Source organism: Anomaloglossus baeobatrachus, chromosome 1 (assembly GCF_048569485.1).
Source record: "Anomaloglossus baeobatrachus isolate aAnoBae1 chromosome 1, aAnoBae1.hap1, whole genome shotgun sequence".
Lineage (NCBI taxonomy): Eukaryota > Metazoa > Chordata > Amphibia > Anura > Aromobatidae > Anomaloglossus > Anomaloglossus baeobatrachus.
Genome location: NC_134353.1, coordinates 54,433,377 through 54,457,459, shown reverse-complemented (window position 1 = coordinate 54,457,459; position 24,083 = coordinate 54,433,377). Strand labels below are relative to the sequence as shown.

Genomic DNA, 24,083 nt, shown 5'->3' with positions numbered 1-24,083 from the left:
ACTCCTCTCTGGGGAGATGTTCCCTCCCCTGTATCTCTCCCTGTATCTCTCTGCCCTCCGTTTTTCCCGCTCTTGGGCTTATACACGCCCCCCCTCCTTCTCCCAGCGCCATTTTCTCAGCGTTCTTACACTGGAAGGCGCTGGATGCTGCAGCTGCATACTGTTAGGAAGGCTGACGCTTCACAGGGTCTTTGAGCTGTGGAATCCGGAGGGCACACAGAGAGCGGGCTGGTAAGCCACAACCTTTGGTTGTGGACTTTTATTACACTCTCAGGGCATTCTACAGGAGTGTATTCTTGCTGCAGAGCTTCCACCTCAGCAGCATGTCTGTCACCCGAAGCAAGGCTGCAAACATGTACGCTATATGCACTGCATGTAAGCTCATTCTGCCAGAGCCAAGCACATACGCACATTGTGATGCTTGTGCTAACATGTTTGTGTCTCAGCCTGGAGCCTCCTCAGGGGTCCCTCCGGCTGCTCCGGCCCCGGTGGCTGAACCCCCGGCTTGGGTAGCTTCCTTTTCACAAGCTATTTCCCAGTCTTTTGCCGACTCCATGGGGCAGCTGTCCCGGACACTGCTGTCCATGCATCAGCCCCCCTCTCAGGGTGCCTCTGCTGCTCCGAGCTCTGCAGAGCCCTCAGAGCATGTCCTAGGGCCCCGTCCCCCTAAACGGAGACGCAGGGAACCTTCTCCTTCCTCGTCCCACGGTAGCCTTTCACCACCTGTTGGCGGGCAGGCACATTCGAGTTCAGTCGGACAACGCGACAGCGGTTGCCTACATCAATCACCAGGGCGGGACTCACAGCCGTCTGGCGATGTTGGAGGTTCAACGAATCCTCCAGTGGACGGAGGACTCCAAGTCCACCATATCTGCAGTCCACATCCCAGGCGTGGAAAACTGGGAGGCCGATTACCTCAGCCGTCAAACCGTGGACAGCGGCGAGTGGGCCCTGCATCCGTCAGTGTTCAGATCAATCTGCCGCAAGTGGGGCACTCCGGAAGTGGATCTAATGGCATCCCGGCACAACAACAAGGTTCCGGTTTACGTGGCTCGCTCCCACGATCCTCAAGCCTTCGCAGCAGACGCACTGGTTCAAGATTGGTCTCAGTTCCGTCTGGCCTATGTGTTTCCCCCTCTAGCGCTCTTGCCCAGGGTTCTGCGCAAGATCAGAATGGAGGGCCGTCGAGTCATACTCATTGCTCCGGACTGGCCCAGGCGAGCTTGGTACCCAGACCTGCTCCGTCTGTCCGTAGAGGTGCCGTGGCATCTCCCGGACCGCCCAGACCTTCTCTCTCAAGGTCCGTTCTTCCGCCAGAATTCTGCGGCTCTCAGATTGACGGCGTGGCTCTTGAGTCCTGGATCCTGACGGCTTCAGGCATCCCCTCTGAGGTCATCTCCACCATGACTCAGGCTCGGAAGTCTTCCTCGGCCAAGACTTACCACCGGACTTGGAGGATTTTCCTGTCCTGGTGTCGCTCTTCCGACCATGCTCCTTGGCCGTTCTCCTTGCCGACCATCCTGTCCTTTCTACAGTCCGGTCTACAGCTAGGACTGTCCCTCAATTCCCTCAAGGGACAGGTGTCGGCTCTGTCGGTATTGTTCCAGCGGCGTATCGCCCGACTGGCCCAGGTGCGCACCTTCATGCAGGGCGCATCTCACATCATTCCTCCTTACCGGCGGCCCTTGGATCCCTGGGACCTTAATCTGGTCCTCACGGCCTTACAGAAACCCCCCTTTGAGCCTCTCAGGGAGGTTCCCTTGTTTAGACTTTCACAGAAAGTTGTTTTTCTAGTAGCCATAACTTCTCTCAGGAGAGTTTCTGATTTGGCTGCGCTCTCTTCGGAATCCCCCTTTTTGGTGTATCACCAAGACAAGGTGGTTCTTCGTCCGTCTCCGGACTTTCTCCCTAAGGTGGTGTCTCCTTTCCACCTTAACCAGGACATTTCATTGCCTTCTCTTTGTCCGGCCCCTGTGCATCGCTTTGAAAAGGCGTTGCATACCTTGGATTTGGTGCGGGCGCTCCGAATCTATGTGTCACGCACCGCCGTTTTTAGGCGGTGCACCTCACTTTTTGTGCTAACCACTGGTCAGCGCAAGGGTCTCGCTGCTTCTAAACCGACCCTAGCTCGTTGGATCAGGTCGGCTATCACCGATGCCTACCAGTGTTCTCAGGTGCCTCCCCCGCCAGGGATTAAGGCGCACTCGACCAGAGCTGTCGGTGCCTCCTGAGCTTTCAGGCACCAGGCTACGGCTCAGCAGGTTTGTCAGGCTGCCACGTGGTCCAGTCTGCACACTTTTTCGAAGCACTACCAAGTGCATGCTCATGCTTCGGCAGATGCGAGCTTGGGCAGACGCATTCTTCAGGCGGCTGTCGCCCATTTGTGAAGTTAGGTTTTGCCTACTTCTCAGTTTGGTTTATTCCCACCCATGGACTGCTTTGGAACGTCCCATGGTTTGGGTCTCCCATAAGGAACGATAAAGAAAAAGAGAATTTTGTTTACTTACCGTAAATTCTTTTTCTTATAGTTCCGACATGGGAGACCCAGCACCCTCCCTGTTGCCTGTTGGCAGTTTTTTTGTTCCGTGTGTTTCACCGGCTGTTGTTAGTAGTCAGAGTTCCGGTTATTCCGAGTTTTACTCTATCTCTACTTATGGGTGGATGTCCTCCTTCAGCTTTTGCACTGAACTGGGTAGATTGTCATCCAGGGGGTGTATATAGCCCGGAGGGAGGAGCTACACGTTTGAGTGTAGTACTTTGTGTGTCCTCCGGAGGCAGAAGCTATACACCCATGGTCTGGGTCTCCCATGTCGGAACTATAAGAAAAAGAATTTACGGTAAGTAAACAAAATTCTCTTTTTTTCTCAAGAGCATTCTTTCTGCAGAATTTCTTGCGTGTCACTTCTTTTCTGCAGGTACCTGCGTATTTTGCCATAGATAATGGTAAAAAAAATGCAGGGACCAACCTGCTGGAAATAACACTGTAAAAACGCATGCGTTTTTCGGTGCGTTATTGGTGCGTTTTTTTTTAACGCAAGTGCGCTAATCTTTCAGACTCTCAAGAAATTTCCTGATAAAAATCCTTTTTCTAGTGCGCACAGGGCCTTACGCTGTATATGCCAACGGGGAGCACTTTACTAAACCATGGCTCCACTAACATTGGGTTAACAGACTTGGGTATAAGGGATTTTAGGGGACATCTTTAGACGATGACATTTATGCAGGTTTTGCTGTGGATTTCAACCTCTGCACTGCACAGTGTGAATTCCACTGTTTCTTTGTCGCTCCATTGGGAGACCCAGACAATTGGGTGTATAGCTTCTGCCTCCGGAGGCCACACAAAGTATTACACTTTAAAAATGTAACCCCTCCCCTCTGCCTATACACCCCCCCGTGCATCACGGGCTCCTCAGTTTTATGCTTTGTGTTGAAGGAGGCACACATGCACTCATGCTCCCATTTTAGTCAGCAGCAGCTGCTGATTATATCGGATGAAAGAAAACAGGGCCCTAACAGGGCTCCTGGCATGCTCCCTTCTCACCCCACTAAGTCGGCGGTGTTGTTAAGGTTGAGGTACCCATGGCGGGTACACAGGCCGGAGCCACATGCCGTTTTCCTTCCCCATCCCTTAGGGGCTCTTGGAGAAGTGGGATCCTATCCGGTCATCCAGGCACTGGGACCGGGCTCCCTCCGCAGCCCCTGTGGGATTCTGACGGACAGGAGGCTGAGTATCATCAGGGACAGGGCCCTGCATCTACAGGTACTCTGTGTCCCCTTGGGGACGGTGCATGGAGCACCTTGATCTCAGACGCTGCAGCGACTGCGGTGTTGGTATGAGACCGGGACTACCGCGCCGACCGCGCCTGCTTGCCGGCCGCGGTTTTAACTTTATTCCCTGGCTTTTGCGGCCTAGTGCCTTAAACTCCCGCCCCCGGGCCTGCCAGTCAGGGGGAAGGGCGGGACGGTCGGTCTGACGCCGACAGTGAGGGCTGGAGCACACTTGGCTGTCCTCCGCCCCCCTCACTATTCACTCTGGGGCACCAGATTCCCGCACTTTTGTAGTTACGCCCACGGCTCCCTCCTCCCCTGTAAACGCCGACAGCCATGTTTTAAGCACATTCTGCCGGTGGAGGACTTCTGGCAGCACCTCTGGGAGACCCGAGGCAGGGAATCTGGTGGCCACACACTGGCTGGGCCCCCTAGAGTGCTGAACTGTATATATATATATATTATATTGTATACATTTTCTCGGTTCGGCTGTACTGTTAGCTTGTGGCTATATATCCCTCAGTGATCACTCTCCTGGGAGACTACAGCATGTCGTTCACAAGGAGCAAGGGTGCCAAGACACAGGGTTATTTTGCAACCTGTACCTCTTGTGCGGCTATGCTACCTGCAGGTTCCACCTACCCTCACTGTGAGCAATGCTCGGGCCATGTGGCACTCGCTCAGCCGGAGCCTGGGGCACTGGTGGGAGCCTCGGCCCAGGTAGAACCGCCGGCTTCCCCTGTCCAGGCGGCAGGGACAGAGTTTGCAGCTTTTGCTGAGAAACTCTCTGAGTCACTTTCACAATCCATGGCTCAGTCTATGGACAAATGGTCTGCTAAGATACTAGAAGCTTTGCAGCCCAGACCGGCCCTTACACAGGCCCCGGGCACTGCGGGATCGCCCCCAGGCCCCTCTCGGTCTGCGACGAAGCGTGCTCCTGGGGTGGCCTCTAGTTATTACGTGGAGGACTCCGGCACGGACCGCAGTCCCAGACCGGCTAAGCGGGCTCGCTTAGAATCTTCCCCGACTTCATCACGCTGTTCGGGGTCTCAGCTTGAGGACTCTCTAGAGGATGAGGCGGAGGTCGCAGCCCAGGACTCTGACCCTGACGTTGCTCTCAATCTTGATACACCTGAAGGGGACGCCATAGTAAATGACCTTATAGCGTCCATCAACCAGGTGCTAGATCTTTCTCCCCCAACTCTACCTATAGAGGAGTCGGCAGCACAACAGGAGAAACACCAGTTTAGGTTTCCCAAACGTACTCGGAGTGTTTTCTTCGATCACTCGAACTTCAGAGATGCTGTCCAGAAGCACAGGGCTTTCCCGGACAAGCGCTTTACTAAACGCCTTAATGACACACGTTACCCCTTCCCCTCTGACGTAGTTAAGGGTTGGGCTCAGTGTCCCAAGGTGGATCCTCCAGTCTCTAGACTGGCGGCTAGATCCATAGTAGCAGTGGCTGACGGTTCAACGCTAAAGGATGCCACGGACAGGCAGATAGAGCTCCTAATGAAATCCATCTATGAAGCCATAGGCGCGTCCTTTGCCCCAGCCTTTGCAGCAGTGTGGGCACTCCAGGCTATCTCAGCTTGTCTGTCTGAGATTAATGCGGTCACCCGTACCGCTGCTCCGCAAGTAGCGTCTTTGACGTCTCAGGCGTCGGTATTTTCATCCTACGCCATGAATGCTGTCCTGGACTCGGCTAGCCGTACAGCGGTAGCATCCGCCAATTCGGTGGCAGTCCGCAGGGCCATGTGGCTACGCGAATGGAAGGCAGACTCTGCTTCCAAGAAGTTCTTGACCGGTTTGCCTTTTTCTGGCGACCGATTGTTTGGCGAACAATTGGATGAAATTATTAAGCAATCCAAGGGAAAGGACTCGTCCTTACCCCAGCCCAAACCAAAGAGACCTCAGCAACGAAAAATTCAAGCGAGGTTTCGGTCCTTTCGGCCCTCAGCCAGGTCCCAATCCTCATCGTCCAACAGGCCACAGAAGAGCCAGAGAAACTCTTCTGCATGGCGGTCTAAGTCACGTCCTCCAAAGACCGCCGGAGGCACCGTCTCCAAGGCGGCATCCTCATGACTTTCGGCCTCCCCAAACCGCATCCTCAATCGGTGGCAGGCTCTCCCGCTTTTGCGACGCCTGGTGGCCACATGTCCAAGACCGATGGGTGAGGGACATTCTGTCTCTCGGTTACAGGATAGAGTTCAGCTCTCGTCCTCCGACTCGTTTTTTCAGAACATCTCCGCCCCCCGAGCGAACCAAGGTCATGGCATCCGTGGTGGCGGTCCTACACTCTCAGGGCCACTCGGTGATCCCTTACTTAGACGATCTCCTAGTCAAGGCACCCTCCCGGGTGGCACGTCAACACAGTCTGACCGTGGCTCTGGAGACTCTCCAGAGGTTCGGGTGGATCATCAATTTCCCAAAGTCACAATTCACTCCGACCCAATCACTGACTTACCTCGGGATGGAGTTTCATACTCTCTCAGCGATAGTCAAGCTACCGCTGGACGAACAGCGTTCGCTGCAAACAGGGATGCAATCTCTCCTTCGGGCCCAGTCACACCCCTTGAGGCGCCTCATGCACTTCCTGGGGAAGATGGTGGCAGCAATGGAGGCAGTTCCCTTTGCGCAGTTTCATCTGCGTCCACTCCAATGGGACATTCTCCGTAAATGGGACAAGAGGTCGACGTCCTTAGACAGGAACGTCTCTCTTTCTCTGGCAGCCAAGACCTCTCTTCAGTGGTGGCTTCTTCCCACTTCCCTGTCGAAGGGAAAATCTTTCCTGCCCCCATCCTGGGCTGTGGTCACGACGGACGCGAGTCTGTCAGGGTGGGGAGCGGTTTTTCTCCACCACAAGGCTCAGGGAACCTGGTCTCCGACAGAGTCCTCCCTTCAGATCAATGTTCTGGAGATAAGGGCAGTGTATCTAGCCCTAAAAGCGTTCCATCGGTGGCTGGAGGGCAGGCAGATCCGCATACAGTCGGACAACGCCACGGCGGTCGCGTACATCAACCACCAGGGCGGCACTCGCAGTCGTCAAGCCTTCCAAGACGTTCGGCGGATTCGGCTGTGGGCGGAGGCCACAGCCTCCACCATCTCCGCGGTTCACATCCCAGGCGTAGAAAACTGGGAAGCAGACTTTCTCAGTCGCCAGGGCAGGGACGCAGGGGAATGGTCTCTTCACCCGGACGTGTTTCAAGAGATCTGTTGCCGCTGGGGAACGCCGGACGTCGATCTCATGGCGTCTCGGCACAACAACAAAGTCCCGGCATTCATGGCACGGTCTCAGGATCACAGAGCTCTGGCGGCAGACGCCTTAGTTGAGGATTGGTCGCAGTTTCGACTGCCTTATGTATTCCCTCCTCTGGCAATGCTGCCCAGAGTGTTGCGCAAGATCAGGTCCGACTGCCGCCGCGCCATCCTCGTCGCTCCAGACTGGCCGAGGAGGTCGTGGTACCCGGACCTGTGGCACCTCACAGTGGGTCAACCGTGGGCGCTCCCAGACCGACCAGACTTGCTGTCGCAAGGGCCATTTTTCCATCTGAATTCTGCGGCCCTCAACCTGACTGTGTGGCCATTGAGTCCTGGCTCCTAGCGTCCTCAGGGTTATCTCAAGAGGTCATTGCCACTATGAGACAGGCCAGGAAACCAACGTCAGCCAAGATCTATCACAGGGCTTGGAGGATCTTCTAAAGGCCCCGTCACACTAAGCAACATCGCTAGCAACATCGCTGGTAACGAACAACTTTTGTGACGTTGCTAGCGATGTTGCTGTGTGTGACATCCAGCAACAACCTGGCCCCTGCTGTGAGGTCGTTGGTTGTTGCTGAATGTCCTGGGCCATTTTTTAGTTGTTGCTCTCCCGCTGTGAAGCACAGATCGCTGTGTGTGACAGCGAGACAGCAACAACTAATGTGCAGTGAGCAGGAGCCGGCTTCTGCAGAGGCTGGTAACCAATGTAAACATCGGGTAACCAAGAAGCCCTGTCCTTGGTTACCCGATATTTACCTTTGATACCAGCCTCCTCCGCTCTCACTGTCAGTGCCGGCTCCTGCTCTGTGCACATGTAGCTGCAGCACACATCAGGTAATTAACCCGATGTGTGCTGTAACTAGGAGAGCAAGGAGCCAGCACTAAGCAGTGTGCGCTGCTCCCTGCTCTGTGCACATTTAGCTGCAGCACACATCAGGTAATTAACCCGATGTGTGCTGTAACTAGGAGAGCAAGGAGCCAGCGCTAAGCATTGTGCGCTGCTCCCTGCTCTGTGCACATTTAGCTGCAGCACACATCGGGTTAATTAACCTGATGTGTGCTGTAACTAGGAGACTGGGGGCTGGTCACTGGTTGCTGGTGAGCTCACCAGCAACTCGTGTAGCCACGCTCCAGCGATCCCTGCCAGGTCAGGTTGCTGGTGGGATCGCTGGAGCGTCGCAGTGTGACAGCTCACCAGCAACCTCCTAGCAACTTACCAGCGATCCCTATCGTTGTTGGGATCGCTGGTAAGTTGCTTAGTGTGACTGGACCTTTAGCCTGGTGCTCTGATAAGGAGTTTACCCCCTGGCCGTTTGCCTTACCCACGTTTCTTTCCTTCCTTCAATCCGGAATGGACAAGGGTTTGTCTCTCGGCTCTCTCAAGGGACAAGTCTCGGCGCTCTCCGTGTTTTTTCAAAAGCGTCTAGCCAGGCTTCCGCAGGTCCGCACGTTCCTGCAGGGAGTTTGCCACATAGTTCCACCTTACAAGCGTCCGCTGGAACCCTGGGATCTCAACAGGGTTCTACGGGCTCTTCAGAAACCGCCTTTTTGAGCCGCTGCGGGATGTCTCTCTATCACGTCTTTCGCAGAAGGTGGCATTTCTAGTGGCAGTCACATCACTCCGAAGAGTGTCAGAGCTTGCAGCGCTGTCATGCAAAGCCCCCTTCCTGGTATTTCACCAGGATAAGGTGGTTCTGCGTCCGGTCCCGGACTTTCTCCCCAAAGTTGTGTCCCCTTTTCATCTCAATCAGGATATCTCCTTACCTTCATTTTGCCCTCATCCAATTCACCAATGTGAAAAGGATTTGCATTTGTTAGATCTAGTGAGAGCACTCCGGATCTACGTGTCTCGCACGGCGCCACTGCGCCGTTCTGATGCGCTCTTTGTCCTTGTCGCTGGCCAGCGTAAGGGGTCGCAGGCTTCCAAGTCAACCTTGGCTCGGTGGATCAAGGAACCGATTTTTGAAGCCTACCGTTCTTCTGGGCTTCCGATTCCTTCAGGGCTGAAAGCCCATTCTACCAGAGCCGTGGGTGCGTCCTGGGCATTGCGGCACCGGGCGACGGCTCAGCAGGTGTGTCAGGCAGCTACCTGGTCTAGTCTGCACACTTTCACGAAACACTATCAGGTGCATACCTATGCTTCGGCGGATGCCAGTCTAGGTAGGCGAGTCTTTCAGGCGGCGGTTGCCCACCTGTAAGAGGAGGGCCGTTGTTGGCTCTTTTTATCAGGGTATTCTTTTACCCACCCAGGGACTGCTTTTGGACGTCCCAATTGTCTGGGTCTCCCAATGGAGCGACAAAGAAGAAGGGAATTTTGTTTACTTACCGTAAATTCCTTTTCTTCTAGCTCCTATTGGGAGACCCAGCACCCGCCCCTGTTCCCTTCGGGCTGTTGTTCTTTTGTGTACACATGTTGTTCATGTTGAATTGTTCTTTTGGTTCATGGTTTTAAGTTCTCCGAACATCCTTCGGATTGAATTTACCTTAGACCAATTTATAAGTTTCCTCCTTCCTGCTTTTGCACCAAAACTGAGGAGCCCGTGATGCACGGGGGGGTGTATAGGCAGAGGGGAGGGGTTACACTTTTTAAAGTGTAATACTTTGTGTGGCCTCCGGAGGCAGAAGCTATACACCCAATTGTCTGGGTCTCCCAATAGGAGCTAGAAGAAAAGGAATTTACGGTAAGTAAACAAAATTCCCTTCATTTCTGTGCTGATTATTTTCTTTTTGCGCCAGGTTTGTGGATGACATTTGGTAATAGCACTTTTCTTAACTTCATGCGCTTTTTTTTTTCTTCTTTATTTTACTCGTTTATCTAGCACCATTATATTACATCTCACTTTACTGACACCATCACCATCCCCATTGAGGTTCACAATCTACATTGCCTATCACTATGTCTTTGAAGTGTCAGTTGAAACTGGAGAACACTAAGGAAACCCACACAAATATGGGGGAAAACATACAAACTTCTTGAAGATGTTGTACTTGGTGGGATCAGGACCCACCACTGCAAAGCAAGTGCTAACCCCGGCGTGCGGTGCCGACCCCTGAGATCCGGCGTGCGGTGCCGACCCCTCAGCTCCGGCGTGCGGTGCCGACCCCTGAGCTCCGGCGTGCGGTGCCGACCCCTCAGCTCCGGCGTGCGGTGCCGACCCCTCAGCTCCGGCGTGCGGTGCCGACCCCTCAGCTCCGGCGTGCGGTGCCGACCCCTCAGCTCCGGCGTGCGGTGCCGACCCCTCAGCTCCGGCGTGCGGTGCCGACCCCTGAGCTCCGGCGTGCGGTGCCGACCCCTCAGCTCCGGCGTGCGGTGCCGACCCCTCAGCTCCGGCGTGCGGTGCCGACCCCTCAGCTCCGGCGTGCGGTGCCGACCCCTCAGCTCCGGCGTGCGGTGCCGACCCCTCAGCTCCGGCGTGCGGTGCCGACCCCTGAGCTCCGGCGTGCGGTGCCGACCCCTGAGCTCCGGCGTGCGGTGCCGACCCCTGAGCTCCGGCGTGCGGTGCCGACCCCTGAGCTCCGGCGTGCGGTGCCGACCCCTGAGCTCCGGCGTGCGGTGCCGACCCCTGAGCTCCGGCGTGCGGTGCCGACCCCTGAGCTCCGGCGTGCGGTGCCGACCCCTGAGCTCCGGCGTGCGGTGCCGACCCCTGAGCTCCGGCGTGCGGTGCCGACCCCTGAGCTCCGGCGTGCGGTGCCGACCCCTGAGCTCCGGCGTGCGGTGCCGACCCCTGAGCTCCGGCGTGCGGTGCCGACTCCTGAGCCTTGGTGCGGTGCCGACTCCTGAGCCTTGGTGCGGTGCCGACTCCTGAGCCTTGGTGCGGTGCCGACTCCTGAGCCTTGGTGCGGTGCCGACTCCTGAGCCTTGGTGCGGTGCCGACTCCTGAGCCTTGGTGCGGTGCCGACTCCTGAGCCTTGGTGAGGTGCCGACTCCTGAGCCTTGGTGCGGTGCCGACTCCTGAGCCTTGGTGCGGTGCCGACTCCTGAGCCTTGGTGCGGTGCCGACTCCTGAGCCTTGGTGCGGTGCCGACTCCTGAGCCTTGGTGCGGTGCCGACTCCTGAGCCTTGGTGCGGTGCCGACTCCTGAGCCTTGGTGCGGTGCCGACTCCTGAGCCTTGGTGCGGTGCCGACTCCTGAGCCTTGGTGCGGTGCCGACTCCTGAGCCTTGGTGCGGTGCCGACTCCTGAGCCTTGGTGCGGTGCCGACTCCTGAGCCCTGGTGCGGTGCCGACTCCTGAGCCCTGGTGCGGTGCCGACTCCTGAGCCCTGGTGCGGTGCCGACTCCTGAGCCCTGGTGCGGTGCCGACTCCTGAGCCCTGGTGCGGTGCCGACTCCTGAGCCCTGGTGCGGTGCCGACTCCTGAGCCCTGGTGCGGTGCCGACTCCTGAGCCCTGGTGCGGTGCCAACCAATGAGCAGCCATGCAATGCTACCCACTGAGCCACCATGTTTGTAACCGTGTGAAGTCAGACCCTTTTTTGCGACTGAGGGTCACCAGATGTAAAATTGAACTTGCGCCCCTAGTATAATGTGTCATTATGGTTATGCATGGTGCTCTTTGGCATGGGTGTTGTCTGTGCAGGAGGGGATTTGTATAATGCGGCCTCTGTGCTACCTCTGGATGATTTATTGCTCGTCCTATTTCATTTCCCAGGACCTACTGAACCACATGGTGCAGCAGAAGGTTACACCAAACCTACTGACCTTCAATGCCGTGCTGAAGAGCTTACGCAGGATCGGCCCTGCGGTGAAGGGCATGGCCATGCAGACATTAATGGAGATGAAGGCTCTTCATATAGGTAGGACAGTAAGGATGACTTGTCCGGAGCCATGTGCTAGAGAAGCCTTGTCCTGTTCCCTTTTATACCAGTCACAAACTGAGCGTGGATAAAGTGTCCGACCTCTATATGATCCTGTATAAGTCGCCTCTGTGGGCTGTGTATGGTTTTGCAGCATTCACTGACACAGACAATGGCAGCATTTCTGAGAAATTAGCAGATCTTTGTTGTTATGCTCTTAAATGGAATCTTTCACCAGGTTTTTCCTCCCCCCATCTGAGAGCAGCATAATGTAGGGACAGAGACCCTGATTCCAGCGATGTGTCACTTACTGAGCTGCTTTCCGTCATTTTGATAAAATCAGAGTTTTCTCTGCTGCAGATCTAGCAGTTTATACAGAGCTCATGAATAGGCTGGACTACCTGCAGCATGCCAAGTAGTCCTGTAATGGTAATCTCCTGCTGATCAAACAGTGATTTTATTAAAACTACACTAAGCAGCACAGTAAGTAACACATTGCTGGAATCTTTTTCTCTGCCCCTACGTTATGCTGCTCTCAGATGAGGTGGCAAAAATCTGGTGACAGATTCTCTTTTAAGGGAATCTGTTGGTAGGTTTTTGCTACCTCATCTGAAAAAAAAATATAGCTCTGATCAGATGATTTTATGGACCCATAAACTTTCCTTTGAGTCCTTACACCTCTTTGCTCAGCCGCAAGATAAAGCTGAATTCTGACACCCATATATCATGGTCTGATTACGGACGGTGCTGCATGTATTTCCTGCGGCTCTCTTGGCCCGAACTTGGCTGCGGCTCTCTTGGCCCGAACTTGGCTGCGGCTCTCTTGGCCCGAACTTGGCTGCGGCTCTCCTGGCCTGAACTTGGCTGCGGCTCTCCTGGCCCGAACTTGGCTGCGGCTCTCCTGGCCCGAACTTGGCTGCGGCTCTCCTGGCCCGAACTTGGCTGCGGCTCTCCTGGCCCGAACTTGGCTGCGGCTCTCCTGGCCCGAACTTGGCTGCGGCTCTCCTGGCCCGAACTTGGCTGCGGCTCTCTTGGCCCAAACTTGGCTGTCTCATATATGCCTATTAGGCTGTTGGGTTTGTGTCGGGAGACCCCACAGCCGGACCGTGATGTAAGGACATCAGAATTCAGTGTAATTCTCCTTGATTGGTGTGGGGCTCAGGAAAGTGACCCTTAATTTATCAGTTACCCTTTTTCATTTATTCCTAATTTTTTTTTCTCCTCAGACCCGAGTCTTGGAACATACTGCCATTTATTGGGAGTCCATTACCGACCTGGTGAGTACCAGAATAGTCGCTGCTGTGCCTTGTGGGCTACATGTCGTGAGTGGCTTCATCATTCTTAGGGTACGTGCCCACGATCAGTATTTGCAGCATTTTAGACGCAGCATGCTTCAGCTGTGTCCTAAACGCTGCGGTGTATAGTACAAGCATAGTGGATGGATTTCTAGAAATCCCGTGCCCACTGTGCTTGTTTTTTCCGCAGAAAACACCGTCCTGCGGTGCAGTTTTCCAGACCGCAGCATGTCGATTGTTTGCTGTGGAATTGCATGCGTCCTCCATAAGAAGAACACAAGCGAGAGACCGCAGCGCACTGAACCTTGATCATGGGCACGGGCAGCTGCGGTCTTTTGCGGAGGAGACTCCCGGCCCCCAGCTCAGGACCCGCTGCGTACAGAACTCAGTGAGTCCTGATCATGGGCACATACCCTTACACTGTGCAGTCATCAGGGATGAAGCCTTTCTGCATTTTCACCCTCCACGCTCTGTTACTTTCTTCTCCCCCATACTTGTAGATGTTTTCATCTTGTTCTGGTTGACTTATAAGTTCCCATCTTTGCAGGTGATTCTCTGGCCCAGTCGCAGCTTCTGGCCTCCATTCTGGGGCAGACACAAGGAAGGAGCTTCACAGCCGAGGATCCGGACGACGGTATGTTGTAGTCACGTCTTGACTGCGGTGGTAACGCTGGGCATCATGTGATGGATCGGGGCTTTGTGCTATTGATTGAACGTGCTACAGCCTTTACTTTAAAGGGTTTTCCCAAATTAGTACAATATCCTCAACTTTATAGTGATTCCCGAGAGTGAGCCTCTGTCGGGCCCGTTCTCAATAGACAGTGACGAGAACACATATATACATGCTCGACCTCGGTGGAGACAAATTTTGGGGATCGCAGTGTTCAAAATAAGTACAGAAAAATGGTAAAAACACTCTGAGAATGGCGACTATTGGTGCTTGCAGTTAGAATATGGTGACGGCCGCCTGAGCTCCTGGAGCACTTGAGCTGAGTTAGCGTAATGGATTCATTTGAGAATCTCTGCTATCGTTTTTCGAGATTTTGGGGGTTTTTTTGCAAAAAAAAACCCCCACAAACTTAATTTTTTATAAAACAACATCAGTCTTGGATTATGTCTGCCTCCTGCAGCCACAACCATAGCTGATTAGTTTAGTGCCTCCAGTGGAGTACCCAACCCTATACTACATAGTATCCACCTGTAGTGACAGCTACTATATCCCACATTCACTGTGTCCCCCAATGGCACACGGACGAGAAAGGAGCATCGCATGAGTGTAATCGTTCTCCAACTAATAATAATAATAATTTTCTTTGTCGCTCCTAATTGGGAGACCCAGACAATTGGGTGTATAGCTACTGCCTCCGGAGGCCACACAAAGTATTACACTTAAAAGTGTAAAGCCCCTCCCCTTCTGCCTATACACCCCCCGTGGGATCACGGGCTCCTCAGTTTTCATGCTTTGTGCGAAGGAGGTCAGACATCCACGCATAGCTCCACTGTTTAGTCAGCAGCAGCTGCTGACTATGTCGGATGGAAGAAAAGAGGGCCCATACTAGGGCCCCCAGCATGCTCCCTTCTCACCCCACTTTTGTCGGCGGTGTTTGTTAAGGTTGAGGTACCCATTGCGGGTACGGAGGCTGGAGCCCACATGCTGCATCCTTCCCCATCCCCCTTAGGGCTCTGGGTGAAGTGGGATTTTACCGGTCTCCAGGCACTGAGACCGTGCTCCATCCACAGCCCCTGGGGAATCTGCTGGATATGGAGCTGAGTATCGTCAGGGACAGGGCCCTGCTACATCAAGGTACTCTGTGTCCCCATACAGACCGCGCGCAGACACACTGCAGCATTGCTGGGTGTGTTAGTGCGCCGGGGACAACAGCGCTGCGCGCTTGTGCCATACTAACTACAGCTTGCTGAGGGAGTCAGTGTATTGGGAACTGCCGCGCCGGCCGCTGCTGTCAGTTTTACACTGCGGCGCGGCTGGGACTTGTGGTGCGCCGGGGACTTCCGCGCTGGCCGTGCATATATGACGGCCACGCTTATTACTCGAGTCCCCGGCTTTTGCGGCCTAGTTTCGTTTCGTTCCCGCCCCCAGGCCTGCCAGTCAGGGGAAGGGCGGGACGCTGTACAGAATGTCAGCGCCGAGGGCTGGAGTCTACTTTACATACTCCAGCCCTCACACTGGGCACAGTGGGACGCCAGTTTCCCGCACTTTGTCTGAGGCACGCCCACGGTCCGCCCCTCTTCACAGAACGTCGGCAGCCATTCTAGTCTGAGCTGGAGAGGGGAGACAAGTTCTGGGAGACCCAGACACGGGATTCTGGCAACCACACACCCGCTTTTGAGCGGGCGGTAAGCGGCACCTCGGGTGCTGACCCCACTAGTGCCGAAGTGTACATTTGTATTTTTATGCTTGCATGCTATACATTGCACTGTACGGTCGCTGGTGATTCTTGGCTATATACCCTCCTAGATTGCTCAGAGGAGACAACAGCATGTCGTCCGCAAAAAGCAGGCTTTCTATGCTGCTTGTACCGCATGTGAGGCTACTCTACCGGCAGGTTCCACTGACCCCCATTGTGTGCAGTGCTCGGCCCCTGTGGCACTTGCTCGGCCGGGGCCTCTGCTAGAGGTGACCCAGGGAGAACCACCTGTGAATACTGTCCAGGTGATGGGGACAGAGTTTGCAGTTTTTGCTGATAGATTGTCTGTGACTATGACTAAAATTCTAGAAACTTTGCAGTCTAGACCAGTAACTCAGACCATGGGCACTGTTGAATCATTGCTCCCTGGTCCCCCTCAGTTGGAACAGCTCCGGGCTCCGGGGGTGTCCCATGCATCCCAGGGTGACGGCTCTGACACGGACGACAGTCCCAGACAGCCTAAGCGAGCTCGCTATGAGCGGCCCTCGACTTCATCACACTGGTCAGGGTCCCAGCAGGAGGACTCTCTGTGTGATGAGGCGGAGGTAGCTGATCACCTGAGACCGCGCTCAATTTGGATACACCTGATGGTGACGCCATAGTGAATGATCTTATAGCGTCCATCAATAGAATGTTGGATATTTCTCCCCCAGCTCCTCCGGTGGAGGAGTCAGCTTCACAGCAGGAGAAATTCCATTTCAGGTATCCCAAGCGTAAATTAAGTACTTTTCTGGACCACTCTGACTTTAGAGAGGCAGTCCAGAAACACCACGCTTATCCAGATAAGCGTTTCTCCAAACGGCTTAAGGATACACGTTATCCCTTTCCCCCTGACGTGGTCAAAGGCTGGACCCAGTGTCCCAAGGTGGATCCTCCAATCTCCAGGCTTGCGGCTAGATCCATAGTTGCAGTGGAGGATGGGGCTGCACTTAAAGATGCCACTGACAGACAGATGGAGCTCTGGTTGAAATCCATCTATGAAGCTATCGGCGCGTCGTTTGCTCCAGCATTCGCAGCCGTATGGGCACTCCAAGCTATTTCAGCTGGTCTTACACAGATTGACACGGTCACACGTACATCTGTTCCGCAGGTGGCATCCTTAACCTCTCAAATGTCTGCATTTGCGTCTTACGCGATTAATGCTGTCCTGGACTCTACGAGCCGTACGGCAGTGGCGTCCGCCAACTCCGTGGTTTTACGCAGAGCCTTGTGGTTAAGGGAATGGAAGGCAGATTCTGCTTCCAAAAAGTGCTTAACCAGTCTGCCATTTTCTGGTGATCGACTGTTTGGTGAGCGTTTGGATGAAATCATTAAACAGTCCAAGGGTAAGGATTCATCCTTACCTCAGCCCAGACAAAACAAACCCCAACAGAGGAGGGGACAGTCGGGGTTTCGGTCCTTTCGGGGCTCGGGCAGGTCCCAATTCTCCTCGTCCAAAAGGACTCAAAAGGATCAGAGGAGCTCAGATTCTTGGCGGGCTCAGTCACGCCCAAAAAAGACAGCCGGAAGACCCGCTACCAAGGCGGCTTCCTCATGACTTTCGGCCTCCTCTCTCCGCATCCTCGGTCGGTGGCAGGCTCTCCCGCTTTGGCGACATTTGGCTGCCACAGGTCCAAGACCGTTGGGTGAGAGACATTCTGTCCCACGGGTACAGGATAGAGTTCAGTTCTCGTCCTCCAACTCGATTCTTCAGAACGTCTCCGCCTCCCGACCGAGCCGATGCTCTTCTGCAGGCGGTGTGCACTCTAAAGGCAGAAGGAGTGGTGATCCCTGTTCCTCTTCAGGAGCAAGGTCACGGTTTTTACTCCAATTTGTTTGTGGTACCAAAAAAGGACGGGTCTTTCCGTCCCGTTCTGGACCTAAAACTTCTCAACAAGTACGTGAAAACCAGACGGTTCCGGATGGAATCCCTCCGCTCCGTCATCGCCGCAATGTCTCAAGGAGATTTCCTAGCATCAATAGACATCAAGGATGCTTATCTCCACGTGCCGATTGCTCCAGAGCATCAGCGTTTTCTACGCTTCGTTATAGGAGACGAACACCTTCAGTTCGTAGCTCTGCCTTTCGGTCTGGCGACAGCCCCACGGGTCTTCACCAAGGTCATGGCAGCAGTAGTAGCAGTCCTGCACTCTCAGGGACACTCTGTGATCCCTTACTTAGACGATCTGCTTGTCAAGGCTCCCTCTCAAGAGGCATGCCAACACAGCCTGAACGTTGCGCTGGAGACTCTCCAGAGTTTCGGGTGGATCATCAACTTTTCCAAGTCAAATCTGACCCCGACCCAATCGCTAACATATCTTGGCATGGAGTTTCATACTCTCTCAGCGATAGTGAAGCTTCCGCTGGACAAACAGCGTTCACTACAGACAGGGGTGCAATCTCTCCTTCAAGGCCAGTCACACCCCTTGAGACGCCTCATGCACTTCCTAGGGAAGATGGTAGCAGCAATGGAGGCAGTCCCTTTCGCGCAGTTTCATCTGCGTCCACTACAATGGGACATTCTCCGCCAATGGGACGGGAAGTCGACGTCCCTCGACAGGAACGTCTCCCTTTCTCAGGCGGCCAAGGAATCTCTTCGGTGGTGGCTTCTTCCCACCTCATTGTCAAAAGGAAAGTCCTTCCTACCCCCATCCTGGGCGGTGGTCACGACAGACGCGAGTCTATCAGGGTGGGGAGCAGTTTTTCTCCACCACAGGGCTCAAGGTACGTGGACTCAGCAAGAGTCCACCCTTCAGATCAATGTTCTGGAAATCAGAGCAGTGTATCTTGCCCTACAAGCCTTCCAGCAGTGGCTGGAAGGCAAGCAGATCCGAATTCAGTCGGACAACTCCACAGCGGTGGCATACATCAACCACCAAGGAGGAACACGCAGTCGGCAAGCCTTCCAGGAAGTCCGGCGGATTCTGACGTGGGTGGAAGACACGGCATCCACCATATCCGCAGTTCACATCCCAGGCGTGGACAACTGGGAAGCAGACTTTCTCAGTCGCCAGGGTATGGACGCAGGGGAATGGTCTCTTCACCCGGACGTGTTTCAGGAGATCTGTCGCCGCTGGGGGATGCCGGACGTCGACCTAATGGCGTCCCGGCACAACAACAAGGTCCCAGTTTTCATGGCGCGGTCTCACGATCACCGAGCTCTGGCGGCGGACGCCTTAGTTCAAGATTGGTCGCAGTTCCGGCTACCTTATGTGTTCCCACCTCTGGCACTGTTGCCCAGAGTGCTGCGCAAGATCAGGTCCGACTGCCGCCGCGCCATCCTCGTCGCTCCAGACTGGCCGAGGAGGTCGTGGTACCCGGATCTGTGGCACCTCACGGTAGGCCAACCGTGGGCGCTACCAGACCGACCAGACTTGCTGTCTCAAGGGCCGTTTTTCCATCGGAATTATGCGGCCCTGAACCTGACTGTGTGGCCATTGAGTCCTGGATCCTAGCGTATTCAGGATTATCTCAAGAGGTCATTGCCACCATGAGACAGGCTAGAAAACCAACCTCCGCCAAGATCTACCACAGGATGTGGAAGATATTCTTATCTTGGTGCTCTGCTCAGGGAGTTTCTCCCTGGCCATTTGCATTGCCTACTTTTCTTTCCTTCCTGCAATCCGGTTTGGAAAAAGGTTTGTCGCTCGGCTCCCTTAAAGGACAAGTCTCAGCGCTATCTGTATTTTTCAGAAGCGCCTAGCACGACTTCCTCAGGTACGCACGTTCCTGCAAGGGGTTTGTCATATCGTCCCTCCTTACAAGCGGCCGTTAGAGCCCTGGGATCTGAACAGGGTTCTAATTGCTCTCCAGAAGCCGCCTTTCGAGCCTAAGAGGGATGTTTCCCTTTCTCGCCTTTCACAGAAAGTGACTTTTCTAGTAGCGGTCACGTCTCTTCGGAGAGTGTCCGAGCTAGCAGCGCTGTCATGCAAATCTCCCTTCCTGGTGATTCACCAGGACAAGGTGGTTCTGCGCCCGATTCCGGAGTTTCTCCCTAAGGTGGTATCCCCCTTTCATCTCAACCAGGATATCTCCTTACCTTCTTTGTGTCCTCATCCAGTTCATCAATGTGAAAAGGATTTGCATTTGTTGGATCTGGTGAGAGCACTCAGAATCTACATTTCCCGCACGGCGCCCCTGCGCCGCTCGGATGCACTCTTTGTCCTTGTCGCTGGTCAGCGTAAAGGGTCGCAAGCTTCCAAATCCACCTTGGCTCGGTGGATCAAGGAACCAATTCTTGAAGCCTACCGTTCTGCTGGGCTTCCGGTTCCCTCAGGGCTGAAGGCCCATTCTACCAGAGCCGTGGGTGCGTCCTGGGCATTACGGCACCAGGCTACGGCTCAGCAGGTGTGCCAGGCGGCTACCTGGTCGAGTCTGCACACTTTTACCAAGCATTATCAGGTGCATACCTACGCTTCGGCGGACGCCAGCCTAGGTAGACAAGTCCTTCAGGCGGCGGTTGCCCACCTGTAGGAAAGGGCTGTTTTACGGTCCTATCACGAGGTGTTATTTTACCCACCCAGGGACTGCTTTTGGACGTCCCAATTGTCTGGGTCTCCCAATTAGGAGCGACAAAGAAGAAGGGAATTTTGTTTACTTACCGTAAATTCCTTTTCTTCTAGCTCCAATTGGGAGACCCAGCACCCGCCCTGTTTTCTTAGGGATTTTTGTTTTTTCGGGTACACATGTTGTTCATGTTGAATGGTTTCAGTTCTCCGATGTTTCTTCGGATTGAATTTGTTTTTAAACCAGTTATTGGCTTTCCTCCTTCTTGCTTTTGCACTAAAACTGAGGAGCCCGTGATCCCTCGGGGGGTGTATAGGCAGAAGGGGAGGGGCTTTACACTTTTAAGTGTAATACTTTGTGTGGCCTCCGGAGGCAGTAGCTATACACCCAATTGTCTGGGTCTCCCAATTGGAGCTAGAAGAAAAGGAATTTACGGTAAGTAAACAAAATTCCCTTCTTTATTTCTATAGCGCCAACATATTCCACAGCGCTTTACAATTAAGAGGGGACATGTACAGACAATATGAGACAATACAAACCAGCGTGATTGACAGCTGCAGGTTGTACTGAGCACGGTGAGATCTCCGCAGCAGCAGGAGGGGCACTGAGGAGCTGTTGCTCAAGTGCTGTAAGTGGATGTTGACTGTAAACTTTGAATCTCCAAGTATAGTCCATTTTGAGAGTAAAGGCCCCGTCACACGCGACGATATATCGTGCGATCGCACCCGCCCCCGTCGTTTGTGCGTTACAGGCAATTTGTTGCCCGTGGCGCACAGTCGTTAACCCCCGTCACACGTACTTACCTCTTTAACGACCTCGCTGTGGGCGGCGAACATCCACTTTCTGAAGGGGGAGGGACGTTCGGCATCACACAGCGGCCGCCCGATAGAAGTGGAGGGGCGGAGATGAGCGGCACGTAACATCCCGCCCACCTCCTTCCTTCCGCATTGCCGGAGGGACGCAGGTAAGCTGTGTTCGTGGTTCTCGGGGTGTCACACGGAGCGATGTGTGCTGCCTCGGGAACGACGAACAACCGACGTGCAGAAGGAGGAACAACATTATGAAAATGAACGACGTGTCAACGAGCAACGAGAAGGTGAGTATTTCTTTATCGCTTCATTCGGGGACACAGAGACCATGGACACGGAGACCTCTCTCTCTGTGTCCATGGTCTCTGTGTCCCCCAATGAAGGCTCCAAGAAAGAGATTTCTTTGTCGCTCCATTGGGAGACCCAGACAATTGGGTGTATAGCTTCTGCCTCCGGAGGCCACACAAAGTATTACACTTTAAAAAGTGTAACCCCTCCCCTCTGCTATACACCCTCCCGTGCATCACGGGCTCATCAGTTTTATGCTTTGTGTTGAAGGAGGCACACATGCACACAATGCTCCACATTTTAGTCAGCAGCAGCTGCTGATTATATCGGATGGAAGAAAAGAGGGCCCCTAACAGGGCCCCCGGCATGCTCCCTTCTCACCCCACTCAGGTCGGCGGTGTTGTTAAGGTTGAGGTACCCATTGCGGGTACACAGGCAGGAGCCACATGCCGTTTTCCTTCCCCATCCCTTAGGGGCTCTGGGGAAGTGGGATCCTAACCGGTCATCCAGCCACTGGGACCGGGCTCCCTCCGCAGCCCCTGGGGGAATCTGCCGGACAGGAGACGGAGTATCGTCAGGGACATGGCCCTGCATCTACAGGTACTCTGTGTCCCCGTTGGGACGGTGCATGAAGCACCTTGGCCTCAGACGCAGCTGCGACTGCGGTGTGGATTTTTTGTCTGGGACTACCGCGCCGACCGTGCCTGTTTGCCGGCCGCGGTTTTTACTTTAGTCCCCGGCTTTTGCGGCCTAGTGTGTTAAACTCCCACCCCTGAGCCTGCCAGTCAGGGAGAAAGGCGGGACGGTCGGTATGATGCCGACAGTGAGGGCTGGAGCACACTTCGCTGTCCTCCGCCCCCCTCACTGATCACTATGGGCCACCAGGTTCCCGCACTTTTGCGGTTCCGCCCACGGCTCTCTCCTCCCCTCGGAACGCCGGCAGCCATTGTTATAATTCTGCCGGTGGAGGATCTCAGAATCTGCTCCACTGCTCTGGGAGAGGCGGATCCTAACCGGTCGCCATGCCTGGGACCGGGCTCCATCCGCAGCCCCTGGGGGATTCTGACGGACAGGAGACTGGACATCATCAGGGACAGAGCCCTGCATCATAAGGTACTCTGTGTCCCCTGAGGGACGGTGCATGCAGCATCTGTGTTACAAATGCCGCAGCGGTTGCTGAGTGGTTTGTGAGACTGGGACTACCGCGCCGACCGCGCCATGTTTGCCGGCCGCGTTTTTAAATTTAGTCCCCGGCTCTTGCGGCCTAGTACCATATACTCCCGTTCTCGGGCCTGCCAGTCAGGGGTAACGACGGGACGGCCGACTGGACGTCGGCAGGGAGGGCTGGAGCATACGTTGGTATCCTCCTTCACCCTCACTGAGCACTGTGGGGCACCAGTTTTCAGGTGCTGACCCCCCTTGGTGCCGCAGTGTATATATATATGTTTATTTATATGGTATATGATCTCACTGTTCGGCAGCATTATTTGCTTTTGGCTGTATACCCTCACTGATTACTCTGCGGACGACATGCTATTGTCTGCTCTTAAAGAGTAAGGGTGCCAAGGCACTGGCTTATTTTACAACCTCTACCTCTTGTGCGGCTATATTACAGGCAGGTTCCACATACTTTCATTGTGTACAATGCTTGGCCCCGAGGGCACTCACTCAGCCGGAGCCTCCGGCACTGGTGGGACCCTCGGCCAGGTGGTACCGCCGGTTTCCACTGCACAGATGACAGGGACAGAGTTTGCATGTTGGAATCAGCAAATCTCTGAGTAGCTTTCTCATTCCAGGACTCTATGGACAGAGGGTCTGCTAAGATACTGGAAGCTTTGCAGTCCAGACCGATAACACAGGGCCAGGGAGCTGTGAGTTCATCGCTCCAGGGTCCCTCTGGGTCGGTACAACAAGGGGCTCCTGGGGTAACGCCCAGATCCCACGGTGAGAACTCCGTCACGGACCGGGGCCTCTGATAGGCTAAGCGGGCCCGCTGGGAACCTTCCCCGACTTCATCAGGAGTGCGTGTTTCGATCACTCTAACTCCAGAGGGGCCGTCCAGAAGCACAGAACTTTACGGACAAGCGCTTACTAAGCGCCTTATTGACACACGTTACCCTTTCCCCCCTGACGTTGTTAAGGGTTGGGCTCAGTGTCACAGGGTGGATCCTCCAGTCTCTAGGCTGGCGGCTAGATCCGTAGTATTAGTGGCAGATGTCCATCTCTCACGAATGCCACTGACAGGCAAATAAAGCTTATGATGAAATCCATCTATGAAGCCATAGTCGCATCTTTTGCTCCAGCCTTCGCAGCCGTGAGGGCACTCCAAGCTATCTCAGCTTCTCTGGCTGAGATTATTGCGGTTGCACATACCTCTGCCCCGCAGGTTGTGGCCTTCTCTTCTCAGGCGTAGCTTTTTTTCGTTCTACGCCATGAACGCCGTTCCTGGACTCTGCGAGCCGTACAGCGGTAGCATCCACCAATTCGGTGGCAGTCTGCAGGGCCATGTGGCTACGTGAATGGAAGTCAGGCTCTGCTTCCAAGAAGTTCTTAACCGGTTTGCCATTTTCTGGCGACCGTTTGTTTGGCGAGCAATTGGATGAAGTTACTAGACAGTCCAAGGGAAAGGTCTCGTCCTTGCCCCAGTCCAAAGGTTTCGGTCATTTCGGTCCTCAGCAAAGTTCCGTTCCTCCACGTCCAACAGGTCAGAGGAGGGCTAGAGGAACTCTTCTGCATGGCGGTCTAAGTCACAAGGCGGCTTCCTCATGACTTCGGCCTCACCAAGACCGCGTCCTCGGTCGGTGGCAGGCTCTCCCGCTTTTGCGACGCCTGGTGGCCACATGTCCAAGACCGATGGGTGAGAGACATTCTGTCTCACGGTTACAGGATAGAGCTCTGCTCTCGTCCTCCGACTCGTTTCTTCAAAACATCTCCGCCCCCCCGAGCGAGCCGATGCACTTT

At 54.6% G+C, this 24,083-nt stretch overlaps 1 protein-coding gene across 1 annotated transcript in view; it reads left to right on the top strand.

Moving 5' to 3' along the window:
- The window catches only part of PTCD3 (pentatricopeptide repeat domain 3), a 160,769-nt gene that overhangs the window by 95,575 nt on the left and 41,111 nt on the right, over positions 1-24,083 (top strand). Inside the window, exons 13-15 of the mRNA XM_075346792.1 lie at positions 11,675-11,819; positions 13,046-13,096; positions 13,662-13,748. Of these exons, the coding sequence (XP_075202907.1) occupies positions 11,675-11,819; positions 13,046-13,096; positions 13,662-13,748 (283 nt within the window). The remainder of the gene's footprint in view (positions 1-11,674; positions 11,820-13,045; positions 13,097-13,661; positions 13,749-24,083) is intronic.